This window comes from Cupressus sempervirens, chromosome 10, assembly GCF_028749045.1.
Source record: "Cupressus sempervirens isolate cs-2001-9-10 chromosome 10, ASM2874904v1, whole genome shotgun sequence".
In the NCBI taxonomy this organism is placed as follows: Eukaryota; Viridiplantae; Streptophyta; class Pinopsida; order Cupressales; family Cupressaceae; genus Cupressus; species Cupressus sempervirens.
The window spans coordinates 530591471-530619336 of record NC_143127.1 but is presented as its reverse complement, the minus strand read 5'-3'; the positions used below and the strand labels follow the sequence as shown (position 1 = coordinate 530619336).

Here is a 27866-nt window from a genome sequence, read left to right as displayed (position 1 = left end):
GTCATTGAATATAGAAATATAATATTAACTAACAAAAATTATTAAACTATCAAACATAACAATATAAAACATAATAAACAAATGACAAACACACTAGAATAAATTATTTACAATCTATCAACTACTGGAGAGTGGGCGCCCTTCCTCCCAACAAACCGATTGAAGAAAATGCTCAAAGAACTCTTAAATCAACTCAGCACAATAATATATTTCTGATATTATGATTCATACATTCTTCTCCTCCTCTCTTGAATATGTGATGGCTTATATAGCCTTTTACATATAAAACAAACAATTCCATTTTTATCATGGAAGTTCAGTCTTTATGGCTGAAACTTATTGTTTTATTTTTAATAGAGTGTTAAATATATGATCACTCTTTCTATAACACAATAAACTAATTTCTTAACAATATACTAATTATTTGCAAACTAATTTTCTAATAATATAACAAATAAACAATATGAAAATCTGGCCGAAATGGTAAATCTATAATTTTGGCCTTTAGAAAACCACTCATAACTCCTTTGTTGTTCACTTTCTCAAAATTTTGCTACGTGAGAACCGTATTGGCTCTATTCTGGGCAAAACCCATATCTTGACTTTTTCAGATTCTTCTTCATTTTCTCAAAAACTGCCATGCAATATTGACTTAGAAAATGTTTGAATTGTGATTTCTTGCAAAATTCTAATAAATATAATAATATCATTATATTTTCTTCAACATATTCCTTAGTCAATATTGTTGAAATAGAAAATACTCCAAATAAATACCAATAAGAGTCTTGCATAGAAGGTGAAGAAGGCAACAGGAAGTTGCGGTCCCGACTGACAGGGGACAAGAGGTTGTTAAATAATAGGAAGATCTACAACAACGAATCAACATGTTGCAGTAGTAAAGATTAGTAAAACATAATCAATAATGAATTTTCCATATTTTAATCCCAAAACAATATTAAATACTACTTAATATTAAACTATATGCAACATTATAATGGTAAAATGGAATGAAATGGGATACAAATGGAATAGAGAAGTATGTAGGAAAGTGCATAAGATAGATTAAAATAGAGCATTAAATAGGTTATAATTGACTCTCATCATAAAGCATCATGTCCTAAACTGATATCCCAAGTTAAGTTATTATCTATTAATGGGTAGCAATTCAACATAAAGTTCTGAATTCTCGAACCTTTTGCTACAATGATCAATGGTTACAAAGTCTACCAGTCCAGTGAATCAAACATGTACCAAGTAGTGTTATGCATGCAGCCTACAAAATAGCCAAATAGGACAAAGTTTATGACTTGGCAGACATGATTATAAAATAACTATTTGCGAACATGAAGCATTTATAGAGAGATTGTAAACAAGAAGTTATGTATCGATCACTACTTATATGTTTATACTTTTATGTTAAGAATTTTTTTCCTAGTATAGGACATGTAAATTGGAGTGCAAATAGACCTATCATCTATAAAATAAATGATTATATTGCGCAATTAGGAGAAGAGTTCAATCAAGTTGTGTGGGGTTATTTCAAGGAATTTCAAGTCAAAATGCAAATACACTATCGGATAACCCCATCAGTTGTAGAAAGATAAAAAGATTCTATTTGTTTTCTCATTGATACTGATACATGCAAGATCCAACTTGTGGAACCAAGGACATCTTGGGTACCAACTTTTGGAAATAGTCACTGGAAAAGGATATTATAGGTTGTGTTGATTACATTTTGAAACAACCAAATGACACAATAGAGAAGAGATTTGGTATATATGATGAAGCGTATGAAAGGATTACATTGGAGATCAAGAAGCCAAAGATCTTGAAGAATTTGACAGTTAAATATGAAAGCTGTGAAGGAGCTAGAAGCGTTAAAATAGGAAGAAGAAAAGCCACTAGAGATACCTTCCACACCAGCCAAGGAGAAACAAAGCACGGAGAAAAATCTACAGAGGCACATGCCCTACCAGCTATTTAAGAGGTTGAGGAAAGTACAAAAGAGGAAATAAAGTTGAAGACATGGATAACTATCGATAGGAAAGAAAAAGAAGAAATGAAGGATGAGGAAACTCTAAAAAAGAAAATAATCAGAAGAAGGCAACCGCAACCTCAAGAACATGAACCAAGAGCTACCAAGAGTTAGCCAAGGACTCCACTAGCCAAAAGGAAACAAATTGAAGTTGAGTCAGAGGAGACCAAAGTAGGAAAAAAAAAATTGAAATGGGGGAAGATATTAGGAAGAAAACAGTTTAAATACAAACAAACCCTATTGAAATGGCATAATACATAACGGAAACAAGATTAGTTGGGAGAATCAATCCCACTGCCTTTGCAAAATTATTTGAAGACAAGAAAATGATTGAAGCTACCATTGTAAAAATATTCAAACATACAATAAATATCTTGAAGATATTAAGGATAAAGTTCCCAAAGAATTGTGTGAGATACTATTAGTTAGATAGAATTTGGCATATCATAGAGTCAAGGAATTAAGAACAAAGATATTCAAGAATTTGTTACCACAAAAATGATGTTGTAGTGTATATGGAGGAGCATAAGAAAGAATTTAGAACAAAGACACTAACAACTGTGCTTCTAGTGAATGAGAAATATATATTAGAGCAAAGATCTTGTGGAATTGTGGAAGAAAGTGCTACATGAAGAATAGAATAAAGCCTAGTTAGAGGTAGGCCCTTCTACTATTGATGACACATTCACAGTCAATGAATTAATCAACAATGCGCCTAGTGTAACTAATATGCCAACAAATAAGGATGAAATTATTGATGATATTATTAAAGAAACTAAGAAGGCAACTAAGGAAACTAAGCAACAAGAAGCCCCATTACAAACCACTGTAGAAAAAGAAGTAAAAAAGGTGCACATATTTGTCAACTTATCTATTGAGCAAAGAGAAGAGACCATCAACAAGGATAAAGAGGGTTGACAAAGTCGAGAACAAGTGAATATATCGGCAACATGGCCCATGGAACTGCCAAACCCGACATTGCAAAGTACAGAAGAGGTACTAGAATAAATGAAGAAGCAAGAGGAAGTACTGGATACAAATGAGTAGACTACCATATTAGTTGAACTGCAGTGCTCACCCCCAAAACAACCAAAAGATACAAACACTAATCACACCAACAAGCAGAAAGACACTAGAGATACTGGCGACAAGCGAAAAGAAACTGTTCAAATAGGCAAAGATTGTCAAGCTTCACATATACCAGAAGACTCAGGAAAAGGAGAACCTAGCATGATGATAAAGACAAAGATAAAGAAAAGGATATTGATAAGAATGACGAGTAGCAGAAAGCCAAAAAAGGAAAGCAGAAAAGAGAATAAGAAGAAAATAAAGAAGAAGATGAAGATGTGGATAGTGACAATCCTCAGTTGGAGATTTTCAAACAAGATCTGAAAAAATTAAAGAAAAATAAGGACGAAGAAGAATATGATCAAGTCTTGAATATAAAGGCTAAGTTGGACAATGCAAAAACAAAGAAGTTCCAGAGAAGAGTTCTAAATAGAACACTTAATCTATTTGAGGAACTTATGCCTGATATTATCGTAGGAGAAGAGGACTCATTGGAAAACAATTAAAGGTATATATTGATCAAAAAAGTGATTCTACAACTGACTTAGAGCAGCAATTGGTCAAAGAAGTGGCAAAGAAAATGAATAAACAAATTGTACAAAAATTAGTGACAAAAATAGCCGTTTTAAAAGTAGAATTATTGAAAATTATTGACACTTTGAAAGAAATTTTGAAAAAGGCTACAACAATGTATGGTAGATTGTGTAATTTTGCAGAGTCTATAGGAGAGGTTGATACTAATATTATAGAAGCTCATAATGAATTAGTGCAACATATTGGCACTTTACAACCTACAATGACAAATTTTATGGAATATCCAGTGAGGATGAGAGAAATTCTCTTAAAGGCACAAGAACTAGCAGCAAAGAAAGAGCACCTGCATATGAGAATTTTTGAATTACAAGGTAATCATAACACCTCATATTGACATTATAAGAGATAATGTTGATACAACAAATCAAGCAGTGCAAACACCAAACTTAAGCATCGTCAACAATTTAGAAGAGCAAGCTTCAAATTTGAATAGTCACATGATTAGTTTGAAAGCCCTATAGGACTCGTGGGATTCAATTTTTGAATAATGTAGGAGATAGGTACACGTTTAGTCTAGATAAACAAAAGGAAGTTTGAACCCTGATAAACATGAACATGTCATTTGGCATTGATTGCGAAAAAGGGGGAGAAAATAAGGAGAAGGCAACGATAAGGAAAATGAGGAGATGAAGATGAAAACAAAACAAAAAACATAATACATTTTGAAAACGATTTTGCAAACAAAAGGAATGACTATTATCATAGAGTAAATATATCGGCATATGCGAGACTTATGGACAGACCAATTTTGCAATTCTAAATGACAAAGTTTTTGCTATCAATGCTAAAGGGTGAGATTGTTGAAGATTATTGGCATATGATGATGTGTATAGTAAGTTTTGTCATTGATGTCAAAGATCCAAGTTAAAAAACGTACTGATAAACATATCTATACTGTCAACGAGGACACTATCAGAAAGAAGGAAGAGTTATCAGAGAATGTGAGGAGTTATCAGAATAAGGGAGTCAATTATTGGAAGATAGCACATATTGGTCAAAGGGAAAATCATTGAGCAGTAAATAGAAGTAAGAATAGGAAAAAGGTTTAAGATTGAGATTAAGAAACCCTAAGATCTAAGGTCAAGATACCCTGAGATCTAAGGTCAAGATTGCAGATATCAATGAACAAGAAGTACGATCGAGGATAAAATGATTAGAGGAACAGATCACACAGAGAGAGAGAGAGAGAGAGAGAGAGTAATGAAGACGAATAAAGCAGAAAAGAAAACCGAGAAGTAGAGAAGGATTGAGGTCAGAGATAAAGAGCATAAGGGATCTGATGAGCTTTGGAAGAAGTGCACATAGGTCAATTACTATCTGGTAAAGACTCTAACAAATTCTACAAGGCATTGTAAATCCCTTAACTGAGTAGTCTCTGACAAGACTCCTAAGTTCATTATACGAGCTTTTTGATAAATCCTTTAACATCGTGAATGTCGTATAGGCAAGATTAAATCTCTTAGTGCAAAAGTCCTAATAAGACTACAGATACATTTCACATTACAGCAGCCATTCCTAACCAAGTGAGTCACTCAAAAGGTGACACATTGTAAGCCTTGTCTAACAACCTCTTTCTACTGTAGTGAAGAGTTGAGGTACCATCCTCACAGCAGTTTTCCCTCTGACTGAAGGTTTTTTGTGAGACAAAAAATCTACTTGTTATGGGTGTGTGAATCTTTTATGTGTTACTATTATTTACTTGATTATTTTCAGTTACAACATATCAATAATACACTGAATACTATTTGGGTAATTACAAACGAAGTTGTATGTTTATGATTGAAATTATGAATTGTTAGGAACCTGTTAGTACTGATTCACCCCCCTCTCTTAGTACCTGACCTTTCCAATCAACACAATCTTCAATGACTTGTTTAGGAGGGGTCTAGATGGTATCTGCTTAGATGTTGTTGGTGCACTTTAGGTCTTCCCAACTTTGAGCTCCTACGTGAATAGTAATCCAACACAAAATATGTCAAGTCAAGTCTAGACGGCCATTAGGATGGTTTTTCTTCTCATCTACCCATGTGAGCCTACCCATGCAAGAAATGGAGCAAGTCAAGCACTATCAGTCAGCTAGGTGATTCTAGGATGGGTGGACAATTGTCAAGCTTTTCCTTAGATGAGAAGAAAGCTAAATGAGCTCTATCGATACATCTATCCATGCTCAGAACTTGCTTGAAGTGAAGAATCAATTCTATGTTCATCAAAGGAAAAGTTTCGATGAAGATCTCGAGCTAAAGTGATGAAGAAGCAACCAGTTGAACGAAGAGATCATGGAAAGCATAGACAAGTTGGTGATGCATTTTGGGTCGTTGATGTGATCAAAGCAACAGTCCAAATCAAATCCTCATCAACCACGTCGGGAGGAAGAAAAGTCAAATATAATATAAGGATTCGTGTGACTAAGCATTGAAGAGTCAAATCTCTAGTCATAAAGATCCACGTGGCACCAAACCCACAACGAGCCAAGTGAAGTGGTTAATGAGAGATTGAATCCAACAGCCCTCGCTTTGCTGCTTTAGCCTAATGCAAACTTTTTAATCTTTACGATGTAGCAAGAGTCGTAGATCTCCTTCCACCTAGTAAGTTGCGAGCCCAGATCATCAATTCATCCTAATCGTCCAACAAAGCTAAGATCGAATGGCCCTAGTCGTGTTTCTGGGCTAAATGTTTAAGGACAAAACAGTTTTGGAGAAGGTCTCCGGAATAATGACACTTGTCCAAACTCAAATCCATTTCAGGCCAAAAAATTAAAAGCATCAAAATTGACTTGTAAACGGTAGCCATAGATTCAGATTATAAAGGCAAGCGGCTCGCGTGATCGTGGTCGTAAATTTTGAGGAAATCAACAACAGCCGCGAAACAGTTGAAAAGATAAATGCGGGGACCCAGAGCAAATAGAGTAATGCCACATAGGGGTGCGAACCCAACTTATTAACATGCAATTTCCAGTGAAAGCGAGAAGACTCAATCACAATCGTTGCTCTGAATTAATCGCAATCATCCATTTTCTCAGCGAAGGATAAAGTTAAACGCCCAGTCAAAGCATGAAGACCAATCTTGATCGTCAATTTGGTAACTGAAGATGGTACATTGACGACAGAGATTTAAATTCAGCGAAACAGCTAGAAATATGAAATGGAAAAGGTGGCGCAAAGGGTTTTGTTGAACCAATAAGGGAAAATGAAGCATTTTCGACCATATTTCAAAATGACAGTGAACTACAGAAGCCATGGAGGATGCCAAAGGTTGACAAGGAATATCAGGTTATCAAATCCAGAGTCAGGAACGTTACCGAAACCATGTAATGATGCCAAACCATTAGGGTTTTGAGGGTTTCTAACCATTTTTGCTTTCTTTCTTTCTTTCTAACCCTAGATATTGTTGATCTACTAAAAACAATATTCATTACAAATCTTTGCACACAAGGGAGTTGTACCTTTTAATTCAGAGGTCCTTGATAGAACACCTACATTGACCCATTCTATTGCTAACTACATTGTTTTTCACTACATTGGGCACATTAAGAGTTAGAGTATAAACCAAAATCCAAGGAAGACAAATAGTTAACCAACAAATGTTTAGAATGAGAGGAGTTGGAGCGTATGTTAGTTGAAGTCCATGAAGGCATGTGGGCCCCACTCAAATGGTCTCATGCTCACTTAGAAACTAATTAGAGATAGCTACTATTGGCCCACCATGGAAAAGGATGTAGTTAAGTATGTCAAAACATGCAAGAAATGCCAAATGCATGAAAATATGACAAATGCTCCAGCTAGGGAGTTTATTCCTTTTATCACCCACTAGCTCTTTCAGCAACGGGCATTTGACCTTATAGGTCAAATATATCCTAATTTATTTGGAGGAGAAAAATTCATCATTATAGTCATTGAGTACTCTATGAAGTGGGTCAAAGCTATCCCACTCTCTGCAACAACTGGGAAGCAAGTGTTTGTGTTTATCTTGAACTACAAGCACTTCATGATCAAGTAGCATTGGTCTTTAATCTACAACCCTTTGGGTAAGAAAAAGTTGAGGCTTCTAACAAGATCATCCTAAAGATTCTACAAAGAACAATTAGTAAGTCTGTTAGAGATTGGCACCTCTAGCTCATCCCTACTTTTTGGGCTTATAGAATAAGCATCAAAACACCAATAGGACCTACTCCATTTGTCTATGGCGCTGAGGTAGTCTTGCCCATCGAGGTAGAGATACCTTTACTCAAAGTATCCTTGAAAGGGCTCAAACAAGGATTATCACATAACTAGAGTCCAAGAACTAGAACTACTAGATGAACACAAAAAAGTCACATTTGATCACCTATAGGTCTATCAAAATAGTATGTCGAAAGGATACAACAAAAGGTATGACACGTATTCTTCGAGGTTGGGGGTTTGGTACTATGAGAGAACCCTAAAAATCAATAGAACGGTGCTCAAATGGGGAAGTTTGAACCCATATAGTTGGGTCCCTACATTATCATAGCTTTATTTGGCTCAGGAGCGTATCATCTCTTAATACTACAGGGAGAACAACTGCCATAATCGAGAAACACCATCCACCTGAAGAAGTTCTACACCTAATATCCCTCATCCAAGGTTTTTGTACAATATATATATCATCCTAAGAAGATACCAAGATAAACATAAAAAAGCCTTGAAATTTTATTATCATAGTGAAAACCTGGCAAACAGGCACTTTGATGGGCACTTTGATGCATCCAAAAAAATTGAAAAGCTCAAAATAAAAAATAAAAAAATAAATATCAAAAAATTTGAAGCAAGGATAGAAGAGCAAAAAAAATCAACAAAAAAAGTGTCTTGGCAAAAACCTGGTAAGTCTCTAGACAAAATAGGTGTTTCTCAACACCACCCCAAACTAGCGTTTCTTTACACTACCCTTGAACATCAGTGTTTCCCAACACTTATCAGACAAACTATCTTGAAAATTCATATTGATATTGGTCAAATGTGTCTCTCGAAATGACCTATCTACCTACTCTCACAAGCACACATTTCTGAAATACCTATGAAGACTTCAACACAATGCTTAAAGAAAAATGACTGAGCTATGCTTGATCACACCTCCTTCACAAAAGAATAGATCATGAATCTTCTGTGTGTTGTCTATCATTTTAGATTTTTTATTATGCTCCCTGCTTAATCTCTCTAGGATGTCACTCCCTTGAGGACTGGGGCATAGTACATAATATTTTCTTTGACTTCTTGCAGGCGTGGTTTCGATGATCTTGCATTTTTTATGCATCAAGTTTATATGGTAAGAGCTTCCATCATGATTGGGATACCATATATAACTCGACCCGGTTCATTTGAACACTTAGGTTAGTTTGGAGCTATCTCAGGTTTCTATGCTAAGAGCTTCCATCATGATTGGGATACCATATATACCTCGACCCGGTTCATTTGAACACTTAGGTGAGTTAAGAGCTATCTCCATGACTACTATCAATGTGTTTGTTCATGCAAGACTGTACTCATGGTTATCTTGTCTCTACATGCCTTAATGTTGGTGTAACCTCACAATATCAACTAGAAACTTAACCAAGGTCAACTTGGTGTCTATGCATTGAAGCATATGTTAGTTTCCTATATCTTATCTAATACATATCATATCCATACCCTCATGGTCACAGTAGAACCATTGATGGTTGTATGGTCCCACAATGTCCCAATATAAAGAGCTCGATGATGATACTAAACAACAATGAGACCAGTCCTAGTGTCTGCATTTGCATTTTCATCCTAGGCTTGCATGGTAGTCTTTGCATTTTGCATGAACTAAGGTACACCTTCATTTTAAAGATTAATCAAACAAATGTGATTCTCATCATTTCTAGTGGTCAACTACACATGTCATCTCCCAAGCATCTCTGATCAAAACATCTTCAATCTCAACCTCTTGCATCCTATGATCAAGGGGTTAATCAACATATTCATCACATCTATCTACTCAAAGGCTAAGTTCTCAAATCATTTGAACAAACATCAAAGAAGAACCCATTAAATCTAATAAGTACAGTAATGAGACATACATACTTCACACGATACTTAAAGGAAAAACAAGTACATACATTGACATCACATATGCTGAAAGGAAAAGTACAAAAATTAAATTGCATTCATGATGTACATATCAAACATCATGAAAATGAGGTATGCAGAGATACCAAGATAATCGTGAATCCAACCATATCTCATAAATATGTATAGTCAGAATGAGATCCCAATATCTGGAGCAATGAGTCAAAAAACTGTTAAAATGCGTCTATAGATCATGAGTACATCAACAAAATGGAGACATGAAGGTCTCATGTTTGTACCACCCTCCTAGCCACCATGCGGGGGAGGAAGTGGTACATCTGCTTGGGTTGGCAGTAGGAGAAAAACTCCCTTTGACTTGGCAGAAACCTATGTATAGGAAGCCTCTCGTATCACTGCTCTAATATATAACCCATAGTAGTAATGGAGACTAAATTTTACTCTTCATTTCCTTGTGAAAAATGAGCAAAGATAGAGAGTTAGTATGAGCATATGAAATATAGCAGCAATATTGTACCACTGAAAATAATATGCAAGATGGGGAATCGACAAAGACTATTATATGGAAGATTGCAAGCAAGTTGAAAATGATTCTATAATAGAGCAACAGCAAGATGAACACATTGGAAGGATCGTGATAAAAGAAAGAGTTTTCCATTTCATCATAAGTTCAAAGTGGATTGTGAAGGATGAGTTAACTGAAAATGAGTTGTCAACTCAGTAAATCCTGAAACAAGGAGCTCTTCCAAACCAACACTGGTATCACCAATCAGAATATAATCTGTTGAATCTGTATAAGACTTCTGATGTAAAATTGATTATTCTGATATTATAAATCCTGACTACAAGAGTTCAGAAGTTCATTACTAGTCATAAGGGTCTTTATTACTTTTTGCAAGCCAAGATATTCCATCCAAAGATCTCCAGCCACTTCAAAAGTTCATCTACAGTTCTCTTTCAAAATCCTTCATTAAAATCTCCTTCAACAATTTCCAATGTTCAGTCACACCTTTCGAATGAAACACGAGGTTATATTCATAACCAATATGAACAACGGTTTGTGCTTGAGTTAAAAGCAGCAACAATGTTCAAATAATCACACACAGGGATAGCAATGGAATCAACGGTGAAACAAACAAGTTAAAGACTGGTATTTTATTTTACTATTAAAGAAGGAAGTCACGCAAAAACAATAAAGGATTGGTGCTTTTGGCAGCAGCGTCGTGTAGGTCACAAGAGAACGGCAATTGGCATCGGGTGCATATGAAGGCATTAGTAAACCAGCGAATGAGCACTATAATCCTCCAGAATGTCCATCGGATGGTAGTGACTTCTGTGAAAACAAGCAACCTTCCTATAAGGTGTCGTCGGGAGTTAGGAGATTAAATAATTCATAATGAGCAAAACCATGCAACAATAAGGGTATGGGAATGAATTGATCTCTTAACGAGCAAATCGCAAGTATTATAAAGCCCAAGCCAGCGATAATAAAGCTTTAATAAGATAATGCAATATGAAGCCCACCGATTAATGTTTTTAAGCAATAATAATAAAAGGATGTGCCTCTTATACTGGATAGATGTGTTACAAAAAATAAAGTCATTTAAAGATCTTGTAAAAGGAACCAATTGTGTTATGAAAAGGTGCAGTTTTAATCAAAGAGAGTGATGATATATTTTTTAACAAATATGACTTTTTGAAAAGTCACATCCCCTGTTTCATAAGAATATATATAAGGGGTATTTTATTTGAAAGGGAGACATTCAAAAAAAGATATATTTGCAGGAGAAACAAAAACTAGTAAGAAGGAATGTGAGATATAAAGTATGGCCTGTCTTATATGAATTCATATATAAAATATTTTAATGATTAATAAAAAATCTTCTTTTGTTTATTTATATCTGAGGCAAAGAAATTACTATCACACTTAAGGTTTGTCCTTCATGATCAATAAAGAGATTAATGAATTATTCCGACAAGGCTTTTTTGCATTGGATATTTTACACATTCTTTGTTCGATAATCAAGGATATTATGAAATAAATAGGTGTTTTCTTGTCTCTATCTAATTGGACTTCCCCTGAAGAAGATAGGACCCCTTTTGGACTGACATAGAATTGCAAATAAGATTTGTCTTTTGTAGAGCTTAGGAGTTAGGAGTAACTGATGATATTTTAAATAAATATTGTCCCATCAAATTGTATGTAGTAATCTTCATTGTGGTAGACTCTATTGCTTGAATAAGCAAAGGCACTAGTCTTTTGAATCATTGAAGTACAACTATTGAATTTATAATTAAGGTCAATAATCTATGCATTTCCTTCTTGCAAGCATCAAATCAATTATTGAAAACCTTACACAAACATTCAGTCATTTCAAGCATTCATTTAAAATCATTTGGATGGAGTTTGAGGATTTTGCCAACCAAAGAACTCACAAGTTTAAAATCTCTATAAAAGCTTTGAACCAAGTCACAAGGTTCAAAGTGAAGGTTTACCCACTTAGGTGTAGCGAAGCCAAAAGTAGATGGGGATCGATGTCATTTCCATTTTTCAGCAAAACTGATTGAGGAATCCTACTAGAGAATCGGCAAACCTCTTGGATTTCCAATCTGCAGTTTTGGTAACCAACAAGTAGTACGCTGCCCTATACCCATGGTGTGTGGCACCATACTGTGCCTCAATATGTGGGGTCTCCAAAGTTTGGATCTATGTGTGTCTCTCTGCCACCTGTGTTTGGGAAATGGCTAACTAGATCCTCATAGGCACAAGTATTGTATGGTCCCTCTACTATGGTTGCTCTGGGCCCCCCTCCCAAGGCGGCTTAATAAGCTCTTGACCAGACGACTGGACATGAATTGTGCTTATGTCTCCCTCAATCAGTATCTTCTCCTAAGGACATGCATCCTCCTCCATACGGGCCTCACCAACAAGGTGACCCTAATGATCCTTACGACCAAGATGACCTTGGTCCACTCTTCGATGCACTAGACACTCACTCTCTAGAACATTGCCCTCTTACTCATTATCTAAGTGGCAGTAGTAAGGCTTGTTTCACCAAATGTACCCATCTCCCTCTGACATCTCTGTTGTAGTGGTGCTTTGCTAGTGCTAGGGGCACTATATCCAACCTCTAATCTCGGCCTTGACCTCTACCTCTCCCACCTTGCCCTTTGCTTCCTCCTAGGGATCCACCATTACCATCGTCAAGTAATGGGATATGCTCTGTTGGATTAGTGATTAGGGGAATGGGTAGGTAATCATGTGCTACCTGTAAAATACAGTAACTCAAACATCATGTACATCTGGTAAAGTCTCCCATATCGCCCCTTGGAGGCCTTGTACCTCCTACACTACCACCTGATAATCAATAATGGGACCCATCCTTGGTCCACCTTATAAGGATATTGGGTACGCAGTGAATTTTTGTACTTACATCCTGCCTTCAGCCAAAGTATCTCCATTTCTGTGTAATACAAAACCTCTCCATGATTGGGGCAACCTAACCAATCAATGGTCTACTAGTGAACATTATAGCATACTCACGAGTCTACATATCCCAATGCTCACAATTAAGATATGACCTCCACACAACAATTGACTAGTCATCTCTCTCCTCCAATATGCTAGCTTGTCCAAATTGGGTTGATGGAGGCTTCCTAAATATCTAAAAATGTAAGGCTTTCTAGCCTCTCTCTGACCATCAAATATAGGTCAAGCAATGAAGATATGGTCCCATGCCCAAATCTAAAACACAAGAACATTAGCAGCCCAATTCTAGACAGGTCCGCACATAATCTCATGCAACTCCCAGAATAGATGACATAGGAGTGCAGAACCCCACACAAATCTGAGTGGCTTGGTCTAGATATCCCTTAATAACTAGCCCCATCCACAAAGGAGTCCCTATTGGCCTTGATCAAGAGCCACTATGCAACCAATAATGTAGGCAAGCATACAAGTAAGTGGGTACACATCTCCATATTGATGAATCTTGGACTCTCAAGTGATGTGGCAAGTTATGATGGTATCATCATCAAAGATCTCTCTCAATGCCACAATGCCCTCCCTTAGCTATGAATCATAGTATATCTATTCTCTAAACATGGCAGCCTTAGGATCCTATATACATCCTCTAGTGCAACAGTGATATCCTCGATTGGAAGATGGAAATTTTTGTACTCACTATGTAATATCTTAGCACGAATAATGAGGAGCTTGTGGTTTACATAGATATCAAGAATAATCAAGAGATGCCTTAAACCCCAGTCATCAATAATTGCCATGGCCTCATCTACCAACTGCCACACTAGATTATGCATCTATGTATATGAATGACAACCTTGTGGCGGCGTGAGTCTCACTTGCATGATAATCAAAAGATAGAACATCAAGTATCTCATCAAGGAAATTAGGAAATCAAGCAATATATCAATATGACAAGTATCAAATCAGTCATTTGTCTAATCGATAAAATAGCACAAACAATTACATTATGACAAAAGGAGTAACTGTTAGGATTACTTAAACATAAAATAATAGTACATGCAAATATAACCAATATCACAAGGGAACAAAGTGCACATAAATGAACTAAAAACACATTGATTAAACATAGTTCACCCAATCCTGAGCTAAATTCAACAAACAGGGAGTCCACTATTATTATCTAGTAAGTTCAACTTGTTACAATCTTCAAACTCCCTTAAAGCTCAATACCATTGCAAGAAGCTTACAAAACCCTAAACCTAAGCCAATATTAAATGACTTATATTGGCTTAACAAGTTAACCCTAAACATACTTGACAAGTTAACCTTGGGAAATGGTTGATGAGTCAACTCAAAAATGCTTGACAAGTTAACCATTTGTTTTATTTTAGGTGGGATGGGTTTGGAAAAGATGCATACAAATGGCAATCCAGAAGACACGTTTAGAAAGGTGGTGCCAAGGGAGAAGATGAACTCTTCTTCAACTTTGGTAACCCATATACAAATAATTTCTAATCTGAGTGTCCCAACTCTTCCATGAAAGATTGTAGCCATATCATCTCCTTGGTTGCCTCTATAGTAGAAAAATAGTTTGCGTCTATAGTGGGTAAAATATTCACCTTTTGTAATCAAGAAATCCAACTGATTGTTGTCCCACCAATAGTAAATACATATCATACTGTACTTCACCTCATACCTAGATCCCCTACCAAATCTGAGTCAACATAGCCTTGTAAATCAGTAATAGAGGTCCCAAAATGTAAATATTCACTGGACGTATCTCTCATATATCTGAGAATACATTTGACTGCATTCCAATGCTATTTTCTAGGATGACTCATATACCTACTAACGACTCCCACAACATGTACAATATCTAGCATAGAGCATACATTAAACTATCTACTACTTAAGCATAAGGTACCTTGGACATTTTATCCTCCTCTTCTTGTATCTTTGGACACGTATTCTTAGTCAATTTCAAATGACTAGGCAAAGGTGTGTTGACAGCTTTTACATTTGCCATATAAAATCTTTGCAACACCTTTTTCAACATAACCAACCCGAGATAGAATCAATTTTTCATTCTTCATATCTCTACAAATTTTCATACCAAGGATTTGTTTTGGTGGCCCCAAATCCTTTATCGCAAAAGCATTTTCTAACTGTTGTTTCAACTCCTTTGAAACGTACCATTTTTCATAAAATGGAAAATAGAGAACATATTCTAAGAATAATTGATTTTCATAACAAAATGACAAAAAGGTGGTTATATGCGTTACTTCATTCATAAAGAGAGCTATCAACTGATTTCAATTTACAAGAATAAGTAAGCTAAAATAGAGCAACATCCTCTTTAAATTTACATGAAGGAAACTATTATAATTTTGATAACTAACTTCAACAATCACGCTAGATAGGAACATTATGATGAACCACATATATATACATACATCTCAAGGGGTAGCATGAAATTAAAGTAAGAGACAAGCAAAGGATCAAGAATCATACATGTGTCAAAATAATTGTCAATGCGTTGTGCAAGCCTCGGCATTTGGTGAAGAGGAGAAGCATTGACATAGGCTTAACCTCCCAACCACGGATCTTAACTTATCCCCACACATTCTCATATGAGAAAGGCCCTCCCTACCCTGGGATTAGGCTTGGAGCACCACAGACCTGCCACCCGAGCATCCAAGTGATAGAGTGTCGACTAAGCAACAAACAGGTCAGTGGAATTCCTCCAACAACCTCCCCTTTGTCAGCTAGCACCTTGACCTCTAGTGATCAATTTTGGCAAGTATGCCTCTAACCTACCTTGGCCAAGGATTTAGATGGGCATTGTATAAGCCCGATTACCCACCGCTCAACTTGAAAACCAAAATTTACGTTGGATAACCATGAGCTGACTTGGTCTAAGCAGTTTTTAATTATTCATTTACTTTCATTACTGACACTCAATTTGTTCTTGTAGGAATACAATTCCTCTCTACCCTTTCATGCTTGACCTTACTGGCCTTGGGTGTATCCTGGGAGATTTCTGGGTGTATATGCATTCAAGTTATCAATTAGAAATTGCTTCTTCAATTTGATTCTTATCTCAATGGTATATGGATAATACCACTATAAAAGTCAGATTGGTGCCTCGTGAAATATAACGGAACCAACCCCATATTTAATGTACACGATATGCATTTGTAAAAAAAGAAAAGATTTCTAAACAATTTCAATGGTGTTATACTATACATGATTGTGTGGGTCTATATTATTACCAGCCCCTGATGTGCATGAATAAAAATATAACGAGTTGGGATAGTTCGTATGCTTTTCAAATCGACATACTTAAAGCATTTGGTCATAGCCAGTACGCTTATCCATGATCGTGGATGGATAATAATGCTAGTCATTCATTATCATTGTGTAAAGTCATCTTGAATCAATTAGAAAAGACAGAGAACATATGAAAAATAAGTTGAGAATGGTAATTATGTTTGGTTTTCACGGCCTGATAACACAAGCTTCAACACGAGAAAAAGTTTTGTTTGTTGGCAATCGCATGACTGATCCAACAGCTTGAGGTACCGTGATGAGTAATAGGTAATAACAATGTATCCCCGGAAGGAGTTGTAGAAATGGGGTAGATTCTTTGCTAGTTAAAACGCAGAGCAATTATGTGTGATAAGAAAATATGAGAGAAAGCCTTTCTCCAACAGCAGGGAGTGTAAAAATAAACCTCCTGCGCACTCCATTAGTTACAAGAAAGGAGTAACGTGCATGGTCATCATCAGTCACAAGAAACTCTTCAAATCTTTTCAAAATTTAAAAGGAATAATGCCAATATAAAGGTGGCATTCACTCAATGACATGGAGTCAATTAAAGACAAAGATTAGATTTCTCAAGATTTATGCAACTAATATATATTGGCATCATGCTATTTGGTATTACCTATAGTTGTACATAGTATGTATGTATATGTATATACTATATATATATAGAATGTATGTATGTATATATATATATAGAATGTTTGTATTATGTATGTATATGTATATATATATATATACATACATACTATATATATATATATACATACTATATATATATATAGTATGTATATATATATATAGTATGTATATATATGTATGTATATGTATATATGCATGTGCAATTTTGAAAGCACATATAATTCCTTTTATCAATATACATACAAACATTCTATATATATATAGTATATACATACACATACATACTATGTACAACTATAGGTAATACCAAATAGCATGATGATATAGATAGATAGATATACGTATATGTGTGCGTGCACAATCAATATATTGATAAAAGGAATTATATGTGCTTTCAAAATTGCACACGCATATATACACATACATACATACATACATACATATATATGTATGTATATATATATATACATACATACATACATATGTATGTATGTATATATATATATACATACATATATATGTATGTATGTATGTATGTATGTGTATATATGCGTGTGCAATTTTGAAAGCACATATAATTCCTTTTATCAATATATATATAGTATGTATGTATGTATATGTATATATATATATATATATATATATATACATACATACTATATATATATATATATATATATGTATGTATGTATGTATGTATGTATGTATGTGTATGTATGTATGTGTATATATGCATGTGCAATTTGAAAGCACATATAATTCTTTTTATCAATATATTGATCGTGCACGCATACATATACGTATATCTATCTATCTATATCTATATATATAAATGTAGATACAATTATAAATGTTAGCAAAAATAACATGGTGTCAACACATAGAGTTACATTATGACGACCACACAACAGTCTCAAGATAGAAAAGGTAACAAATTCTTTTAAGTTATTAAATGATTAATGTTTCTCTTGCATTAAGAACCAATCGGGTAGCTCATGATTGTCCAAGGTATAGTCTATGTTGCCTAGCCATTAAATCCTTCACCAAGATAGTTAGAACCCATACCTGATGGTCTGACAATGGACCTTTTTGGTGCCCTATTCCTTAAATCTCGTAAAGCAATGCTTCTCCCTATCGTCTACTCTCACATCCAAAAGAGTATTTCTATGATAATAACATATTTCTCAATTATAATCAAAAGTATTTCATAATTATCATAATAGTTAACCACCAATATCAATGATAACTATTTTTATAACTTCTTGAGGAGAAAAAATAGAATTAATAATAATAATCGTTGTCAATTATTTTGTAACTAACAACTAACAAGTCATCTTCATGTGAATCAAACAATCAACCAAGATTTTCCATTTCTCATGATCATAACATTCAACTGATTTTAATTGTTTAATTGCCACTCACATGAAATGTATACGACAACATGATTATTTTTAAGAGGCAAAAATTTGGGATGTAACAAATCCTCCCCCTTTTATTTCATCGTCCCCAATGAACTTTACATTATAAAGAAAACAATATTCTACTTAAGTAAATAATGCATAGTTTTAAATGATAGTCCACAAAATTTTATGGTTCAAATCCTAGAGAAAAGATGGGGAAATTTCTAGAAGATCTCATCGTAATCTTCCCACATAGTATTTTCCTCAATGTACTAGTCCCACTGGACCTTGCACTGGGTTATGTCTCAATTATGTAAGCGAAGCTTACGCACCTCAAGTATTTTGAGTGGCTCTATTTCCACCACCCCTAGGTTTCGTATCTGCAAAAGGTTTCAATCACTTATATGCTCATGATGAGTGATATACTTCTTAAGATAAGATACATAGAATACATCATGCATCATGGCAAGGGCTAGAGGTAGTGCAATCCTGTAGGCTACCCGGTTTCTGACTTCTGACACCTCAAAGGGTCCGCGTATCTTGGGGCTAGCTTGGCATTCTTTCCAAATTTGATAGTGCTCTTTTGTGGTTTTACCATTAATAGAACCTTTTCTCCCCCCGAGAGCTCTCGAGGTATTCTTTTAGCATCTGCATAACTCTTTTGTTTGTCATTTGCCTCTTTCAATCTTTGACAGATTTGAACTACCTCTTCTTCCATTTCTATTAGCATCTCCAGCCCAATGATAATTCTAGCTTCAATTTGGTTTCAACTTATAGGAGTTCTGCATTTATGGCCATATAGGGCCTCAAATGGTGCCATCTTGATAGCGGATTGATAAGAATTGTTATAGGCAAATTCTACTAAGGGAAGAGACATTTCCCACTAGTATTGTCGATCCATACAATACACTCTTAGGAGATCTTCTGAAACTTGATTTACTCTCTCTATCTAGCCATCGATTTCTCAATGGTAAGAAGAATTGATATTTAACTTGGTTCCCAAAGCTGAAAATAAAGTTTGCCAACACCTAGATGTTATCCTAACATCTCTGTTGAATATAATCTTTTCTACAACTCCATGACGTCTGAAAATTTTTTTGTCGAATTTCTGAGTGATCTCTGGTGCTCCATCTGTTAAATTACTTGGTATGAAGTGGGCTACTTTGGTTAATCTATCTACAACTACTAAAATGATGTTGTATACGTTTCGGGTAATGGGTAGCCCTTGAATAAATCCATGGTAATTATCTACCACTTCCATTCTATTTTCGAACCTCATTTGAATGTAATAATCCCACTGGATAACAGTGTTTTGCTTTGACCCTCTGACACTCGAGGCATCTTACCATGTATTTAGCTACTTCTCTCTTTATCCCTTTCCAAAAATACAAGGGTTTTATATCTGCCAACATCTGGGTCACTCGAGATGTCCTGAATATGGGGTTGTGTGGAATACCCCTAAAATCATCCTTCAGACTTCTAGAACCTTAGGTATATACATCCTATCTTTGTATCTCAAAATTCCATCCTCTTCTAGTTGGTAATCTCCATACCTGAGGTCTTGAGGGTCTCCGAGAAGTGCTTGGCTAAGCTCATTATAGAAGTCGTCTCTAAGTAGGTGTTGTAATACTTGCTCCCTAAGCCAGATATTTATTACTACTAAAGCTGATTTATGTCTTCGTTGGCTCAAAGCATCTGCTAACTTGTTTTCCTTGCCCTTAATATAACTGATCTCAAAACCATAATCCACTAGAAATTATAACCATCTTCTTTGTTGAGTGTTAAGGTTAGACTGAGTAAATATATATTTTAGGTCGTGATGATCTGACGAGAGTTCAAATGGTTTTCCAATCAAATAGTGCCTCCACATATGAATGGCATGAATGATGGTTGCTAATTCCAAATCATGCAGAGCATAATTTTGCTCATAAACTTTTAGCTTCCTGGATTCATAGGCAATAACTTGATCTCCCTGCATCAATACACCTCCTAACTCCTCCTCAAATGCATCTGTTATAACTACAAATTGGCCGTGTGAATCACATACTCTAAGTATCGATACAATAGTTAATTTCTCCTTCAAATATTTAAAAGTTGCTTGACAATTTTCAATCCACGTGAACTTCTTTCCTTTCCTTTGGAGTGAAGTAAGGGTATGCTATCCTGGAAAAAATTCTGACTTTCTATAAAATCCTACTAGGCCCATAAAGCTTCTGACCTCTGTCACTGTCTAGGTACAGGCCAATCTCTGATAGCCTTGATTGTAGTGGGATCTATGGCTATTCCTTGAGCTGATATAATGTGTCCCAATTACTGAATCTCCTTTTGGTAAAAAGAGCATTTGGATAGTTTTTCGTACAACCTATGCTCTTGCAGTCTCTGCAAAACTATTTTCAAGTGGTTTTTATGTTCTTCCTCATTTTGAGAGTAGATGAGAATGTCATCAATGAAGACTAATACAAATTTATCCAGACAATCCTGAAAAATGTTATTCATAAGGTTCATGAAAGTTGTCGGGGCATTGGTTAGCCCGAAGGGAAGTACGGTGAATTCACAATGGCCAGATTGAGTTTACAAAGTAGTTTTATGGATGTCATCATCCTTCATGCAAAGCTAATGAAAGCCAGATCTTAAATCGATCTCAGAGAATACAATTGCACCTCTCATCAGGTCAAATAAATCATCAATTTTTGGAAGTAAATACCTATTTTTGATAGTAACCTTGTTAAGCATCCTATAATCTATGCACAACCTCATGGTCTCATTCTTCTTCTTGACAACAAATACTGGAGCTCCTTAAGGTGAGACCATAGTAACGAAAATTGCCTAAAAATCGCGTGAATCGGCGATTCACCGATCAGATTCACCCTACGTGATTTTTTTTTAATAAGAAATCGCCATAGTCGATTTTTCCTGGGTGAATCGCATGAATCGGCTCAAAAAATCGCTAGGAAATCGGCCGCAACATGTAAAGTATGGAGTTGGAAATTTTTTTAAAATAACTTGTTTTTTTAACTTTCTTTTTGACCTATTCTCTTTGTTATAACCCTAAAGGGCCTTCTATTTGTTAAGCATGAGTAGAAAAGAGGAAAAGTGAGAGAGAAGAAGAGAAAAGAAAAGCCATAGGTTTCTAACCGACAAGAAGGAAGAGCACCAAAGAGATCAGCAGGCCATTTGGGGAGCCCATCAATTGCATTGGGAGCATTAAGGAGCCAATATCAACACTCAACTCATTTGCAAGAGGTAAGTGCTCATTTTTTTCTTGCATGTTAGTGTATTATGCATTTTTTGTTAAATTTTTAGTGCATTATGCTTTTTTTGTTAAATTTCTATAGTTTTCAAGATTTTTAGTGTAAATCTTGAATGTTCTTTATTTTTACTAAGTTGCAAATTAGGGTTTTTTGTTTTGTAGTTTTTATTAGCTTCAAACTTTGATATTTAACATTAAAAAAATTATTGCAGCAGCCTTTGCTCTCATTTTTCGCAAATTCGCAATGGGTAAAAAAGATGAATGTCGAAAATATAACGAAGAGTTTCCTGGAAGAACCAAATATCAAACAAAATGTATGTTTTGTAAAGAAAAAATAACTTCTGAGGGTATTTATAGATTGAAATTCCACATTGTTGGTATACCTAGACACAATGTTACAGTTTGCACTCACCAAACTCCTGAGGCAAAACGCAATTGCTTAATGGCATTAGAAAAAATTGAAAAAGACAAAGCAAATAGGAAAATGCAAGTTGAAGGGTTAAGGGGTATTGGCCCCCATGTTCTCACATCCGCAGCCGCATCCACATCTGCATCTACATCAGCTTTCGCATCCGTAGGTTGTGTTGGAGAGGGTTTTTCTAGGCCTCCTTTTTATCTTAGTTCTTCTGCTCGTGCTAGTGCTAGTGCTAGTCGGTCACATACTGAGACAGAGTCCCACACCAACCTATTGCAGCCTAGAGTGCGAAAAAACAAAATGGATAGTTACTTTGTGCCCCGCACTACTCCTGGTTCCCAACCCATGCTTGAGGGCATAGGTTTGAACAAGGAGATTCATGATGCTGCCAGAAAGGAGATATGCAAATTTTGGTACTTTTGCAACATTCCATTTATTGCAGCCAGGTAATTGATTCTTTTTTCTTTGTTTTCTTTAAAGTTAAAATTAAAAGTAAAAGTAAAACTTTAATTATATCTACTTGTTTTATAATTTGAGTCTTTGACATCTAAATTTTTATTTGTGACGGGGCTCCTTATTGGCAGAATATGATAGATGCAGTTGCTATTTGTGGTCCAAGGTTTAAAGCCTCAACTGAGGCTGAGTTGAGCGGATACCTCTTGGATGAGATGGTAGAGGACATAAGGGTTGACCTCGAGGAGAACCGAAAGGAGTGGATTGCAAAGGGTTGCACCATCATGATTGATGGTTGGACAGATAGGAAGAATCGAACACTCCTCAATTTTCTTGTATCATGTGGAGGTGATTGATCATTCTACTTTCCTACATACATAATTGTAAATTTTGATTTGTTGAATGCTAATTTGTTGATGATCCATTTAATATTATAATTCGTTGTTTTGTTACTTGTTGGATATACAATGTTCATCAAATCCATTGATGCTTCCGCACATGTAAAAAATGCTACATACTTATGTGAGGCTATCGACGAAGTCATAGCAGAGGTGGGGGAACAAAATGTGATCCAGGTGGTGACGGATAATGCAGCAAGTTATGTTGTTGCAGGTAAACTTCTAACTTTTCAAGTTTTGAAAATAAATTTATTTGAATTTTGAAATTTGAATTTCTAATTGACTTAAAATTGTTGTAGGTAAACTTTTGATGGAGAGGCACCCCACCATATTTTGGTCCCCTTGTGTGGCACACTGCATTGACCTCATGTTGGAGGAAATTGGCAAACTTGAGTTTGTCAAGTGTGGAAAGGGCAAAAAACATATGCAAGTTCATTTATAATCATTCATTTGTCCTTAGCACAATGAGAAAGTAAACAAGAGGCAAGGAGTTAGCTCGCCCAGGTATCACAAGGTTTGCCTCGAATTTCATCACCTTGCAGTCCTAGCTGACATCAAGGGATGGATTGAGGAGCATGTCTGTTGGGCAAAAGTGGATTTTCTCTTCCTATGCTACGACCACTGTAGGGTTAGACGTAGCGGATTGCATATTTGATGAGGATGGTTTTTGGAAACCCGCTAGAGAAATCCTTGAGGTAAATTTATTGCAATTTAACATTTAGTATTTTACTTTTACTTTAAGTTATATTATTTTATATTTAGGTTTTGGCTCAAATTTTTCGTTTTACTTTATATGTAGGTCACTGAGCCCCTTGTAGCTTTGCTATGAACTGCTAATGGGGAGAAGCCCTCTATGGGCTACATTTATGAGGGCATGGATAGGGCCAAGGAGGCCATCAGAGCCCAATATGCAAAAGTGCAGGAGAGGTATGGCCCTATTTGGGACATCATTGATAGGAGATGGCAGAATCAGCTCCATTGACCTATCCATGCAGCAGCTTACTATCTGAATCCAGCATTTCGTTTCCGTCCTGAGTTCAAGGCGGATACGGAGGTTCTCACTGGCTTATACACAGTGATTCAGACGTTGAGTAGCGATGAAAATAGCGCTGCTACAATTGTTGAGCTAGACCAGTTCAACAATAAAGAGGGGCCACTTTTCTCTAGCAGGATGGCCATAAATGCTTAGACAACACTACAGCCAGGTAAAAATTAAATAATATATTCAACGTTCATGAATCTAGATTCTAAACTTAAAGTTGATTATATAATGCATTAATTTTAGAGTTGTAATTTGTAAATGAGACTAATTGTTTTTGTTTTTCCTTATTTCAGATAGATGGTGGCAAATGTTTGGGGCCACAACCCCAAAACTTCAAAAAATTGCCATCCGTATTTTGAGTCAGTCGAGCAGCACTTCTGGATGTGAGCACAGTTGGTCCATGTTCGAGCACATCCACTCGAAGAGGAGAAACAGGTTGATAGTGCAAAGGTTGAATGATCTTGTCTTCATTCATTACAACCTTTGTCTTAGGATCAAACAGATTTTGGGCACTAACTCCTCTCCGATCATTCTGGAGGAGATTGATCCAGAATCAGAGTGGATCACAGAGACCGTGGAACCAGTCTTCACTGAGGAAGACTGCGCGTGGGTTGACCAGGTGGATGTAGAGGCTGAGGCTATGGCCATGGCAGAGGAGGCAGCTAGAGCACGTTCAGGCATTGGTAGACGCACACACGCATGCACAGACGCAGGCCCTAGCGACGTTGTTCGTGAGCCCATTGCCCATGCAGGGGACATGGCTCGGTGGTCCTCTAGGACCTACCTTAGACATCTTTCTCATAGGCACACTGGATACTCAGAGGCTGAGGTTGAGGCTGCAGCAGAGCTAGAGGATGATGATGAGGATGATGAGGTTTGAGCTGGAGCCTTGTTTTTATATTTTGTTTACACTGTATACATCTTGATAGTGATACTAAATCACTGATAAACATACGTTTCAAACTTTCATGGATCTTCATGTTAGATTTATACATACATTTATGATTTGATGTCTTATAGATCTTCATGATTTTATCTTACATACATTCTATGATTTGAATCATTATGATCATTTGATTTTTATTTACTTCAGCTAGCCTACAATTTACATTTTAGTACATAATGATAACATAGTTACGTATGTGATGGATTTTATGTTTCATGTTTATATATGTTAAGTTTTAACTTCTGTTTGATGATGTTATAGTGTGTTTAAGTTATATTCAATAGAAGGTGCATGAAATAAGTCTTAAATTGTTAAAATCTCTACATTTAAAGGGTTTTTTCAAATTTATCGATTCATCGCCAATTCACCGGCGATTCACCCCTGATTCACATTTCGATTCGGCCGTGCTGATTCCGATTCTCGTTACTATGGGTGAGACACTAGGTCAAATAAGTTTCTTATCTAATAGTTCCTAGAGCTGCATTTGAAGTTCCATTTATTTAGTAGTGGTCATCCAGTAGGGTGCTCTTGATATAGGTTATGCCCCAAGTATCAAATCTATATGGAAATCAAACACCCTAGATGGTGGTAGACTAGGGAGCTCTTATGGGAACACATCCTGAAAATTCCTAAGATATGGATACTTGTTCTCGAAGGATTCCTCCAAGTTCCCTCCAATTTCGCCATCCTCTAGAGTGTGGGAACTATGGTAAATATTCTTTTCCGATTCCTTTAAATTTTCTGACTTGACTGCAAAGGTTTTACACCCTTTCCTACTACATCTCTTAAATTGCATAGCCGAGATCTCGTGAGATTTAATCCCATGCAAAATTTCTTTAATGCTCAGGGAATTTCCTCAGTCATCAAGACATTCTATTGTCTTGGAAAAATAATCCACCTTAGCCATATGTTCACTAAGCCAATATATACCCATGATGATGTCATAGGAACCAAGAGGTGCTACATGCAAATTCACATCTGTAGGAAAGTTTGGAAAATCAATCTGAACCTCAAATAAGCATTGCTCTACCTTAGCCCTTGATTGGTTCACATGTTCAACAGTCCACGGTCTTGGCATAAAACTAGTTCTCTAAGGAAATCTACTCAACAATTTTGGGGACATAAAACATTCAGTCGCCCCTGTATCAATTAGTATAGAAATAGGGTTTCCGTAGATCTTACTCGGAGTTTCGATTGGACCCAGCTACTGCTCTGCCTGTCGGTTATCTAGTGTTGCATGAACCCTCTATCAATAGACGAGCTATTGTGGTGGTAATGGGGATCGGGGTGGCTGGCTGGATTTTTGGCTTGCTAGGGCACTTGTTGGCATAGTGCTCCCCACCACATGTGAAACACCCAGAAGGTGGTCCTTTCTTTTCATTTCCTTTATTACCCCCATTAAAGTTACCCTTGAACACCTTGCCAACATTTCCCTTAAGTTATGGTTTATCGGTCTTGAAATTCTTAAAATGCTTTTTGTGTGGCCCTAAATCTAATCCTTCTATGTTCCACCTAGCTTTCCTCTTATTATCCCGGATAGAGTCATTCCTTTTTATTTTGTGTTCTTGATGGACAGCTCTCGAGAGAGCTTCTTCCATAGTTTGTGGAGCGAAGACGTCCATTGCTCCCCCGATTCTACTATTCAAACCCATAACAAACTTGATGACTTTTAAGTTCTTATTCTGTTGGTACAAGGGTACATACTTCAATAGTCGAGTGAACCTTTCCTAGTACTTGTGTACAGTCAATTCTGCTTGCTTAAGGTTCTGAAAGTCTAACAGTTTCTAATCGTCGAAATTCTAGGGTAACCATCGGTTCTTTAAAATGGAGATGAACTTGTCCCATGTAACTTCAGTTGTCTTAATGTTAAGCTCTATCTTAGTGTTTCCCCACCAAGTAGTTGCTTCACCTAAAAGGTGGTATATTCCCCATACTGCTTTGGAAGTTTCGGAAAACCTAATGATTTCAAAAACTGTTCCATTTCAGTCAACCAAGCCTCTACATCCTCCCTAGATTCAGAGCCCGAGAACCTAGGGAGGTTGATCTTCTTAAGATCTAAGAACAAGGCACTCACTATCTCTCATTTCTTTTGTTTCTCAGCTTGGGTGGGGGAGACTTGAGTACCTCTTTTGCTGTGACAAGAATTTTCAAGTCTAGGTGGAAGTGAGGAGTGTGTCTCCTCTTGGCCTCGCCTGACCTAGGCTGGCAGTTCATTCATTTTCTTTTCCATGGTTTCCAATGTCGTCTGTGTGTCTCGCAAGACCTGAAGCAATAGACCCGAGTGAATCTGAGGATTGACATCATTGGTCACTTCATTGTCTACAATGTTTCCATTGCTGTTCAAGTTTCCTAAGTGTTGTTTTTTTTTTTAAAGTTTCTTGTAATGCACAGAATTTTCTTAAGTCAATGCAAAGACAACCAAAGACATTTTGCTAATTGCTTATTTTATTATGTTCATCAAAATTTTCTGGTTACATCCATAACAACTTTATTTACAACAAAATCTCCTCTTCAGAAGACACAACAAAATGAATTATTAAATACAATTTTCAGATACCCTATTCTTGAGCATTTTGTTCAGTTTCAATCTTGGGCTTATCCAGCCCTGTACATCTTTGATGAAGCCTAACAACAAACTGAAGAAACTAGACCATACTACAAAGCAGGAAGAAATGCAAATATCTTTTAAATTATGGATTCTATGTATTATTTTGTGAAACTATGATGGAGGGTGAGCAAGAATATATTAA

The 27866-nt window shown here is 36.1% G+C and overlaps 1 protein-coding gene across 24 annotated transcripts in view; it reads right to left on the bottom strand.

Annotated features, from left to right (window-relative positions):
• LOC149534980 (tRNA (guanine(26)-N(2))-dimethyltransferase-like) overlaps positions 1–27866 on the bottom strand; it is a 116182-nt gene that overhangs the window by 16035 nt on the left and 72281 nt on the right. For 2 of the 24 annotated variants that reach the window (XR_016357756.1, XM_089806554.1), the window contains 2 exons: positions 775–866; positions 184–634 (listed from right to left, as the gene is read on the bottom strand). The exons of 13 other annotated variants lie outside the window; for them this stretch is intronic. Coding sequence is in view for 4 of the 11 variants with exons in the window: in XM_089806554.1 (XP_089662680.1) it covers positions 628–634; positions 775–866 (99 nt within the window). In the remaining 7 variants the exon portion in view is untranslated. Of the gene's footprint in view, positions 1–183; positions 867–1192; positions 1274–9805; positions 10211–10394; positions 11093–27866 lie in introns of those variants that run through there. 9 more of the 24 variants (XM_089806552.1, XM_089806556.1, XR_016357757.1 and 6 more) reach the window with 8 other exon arrangements.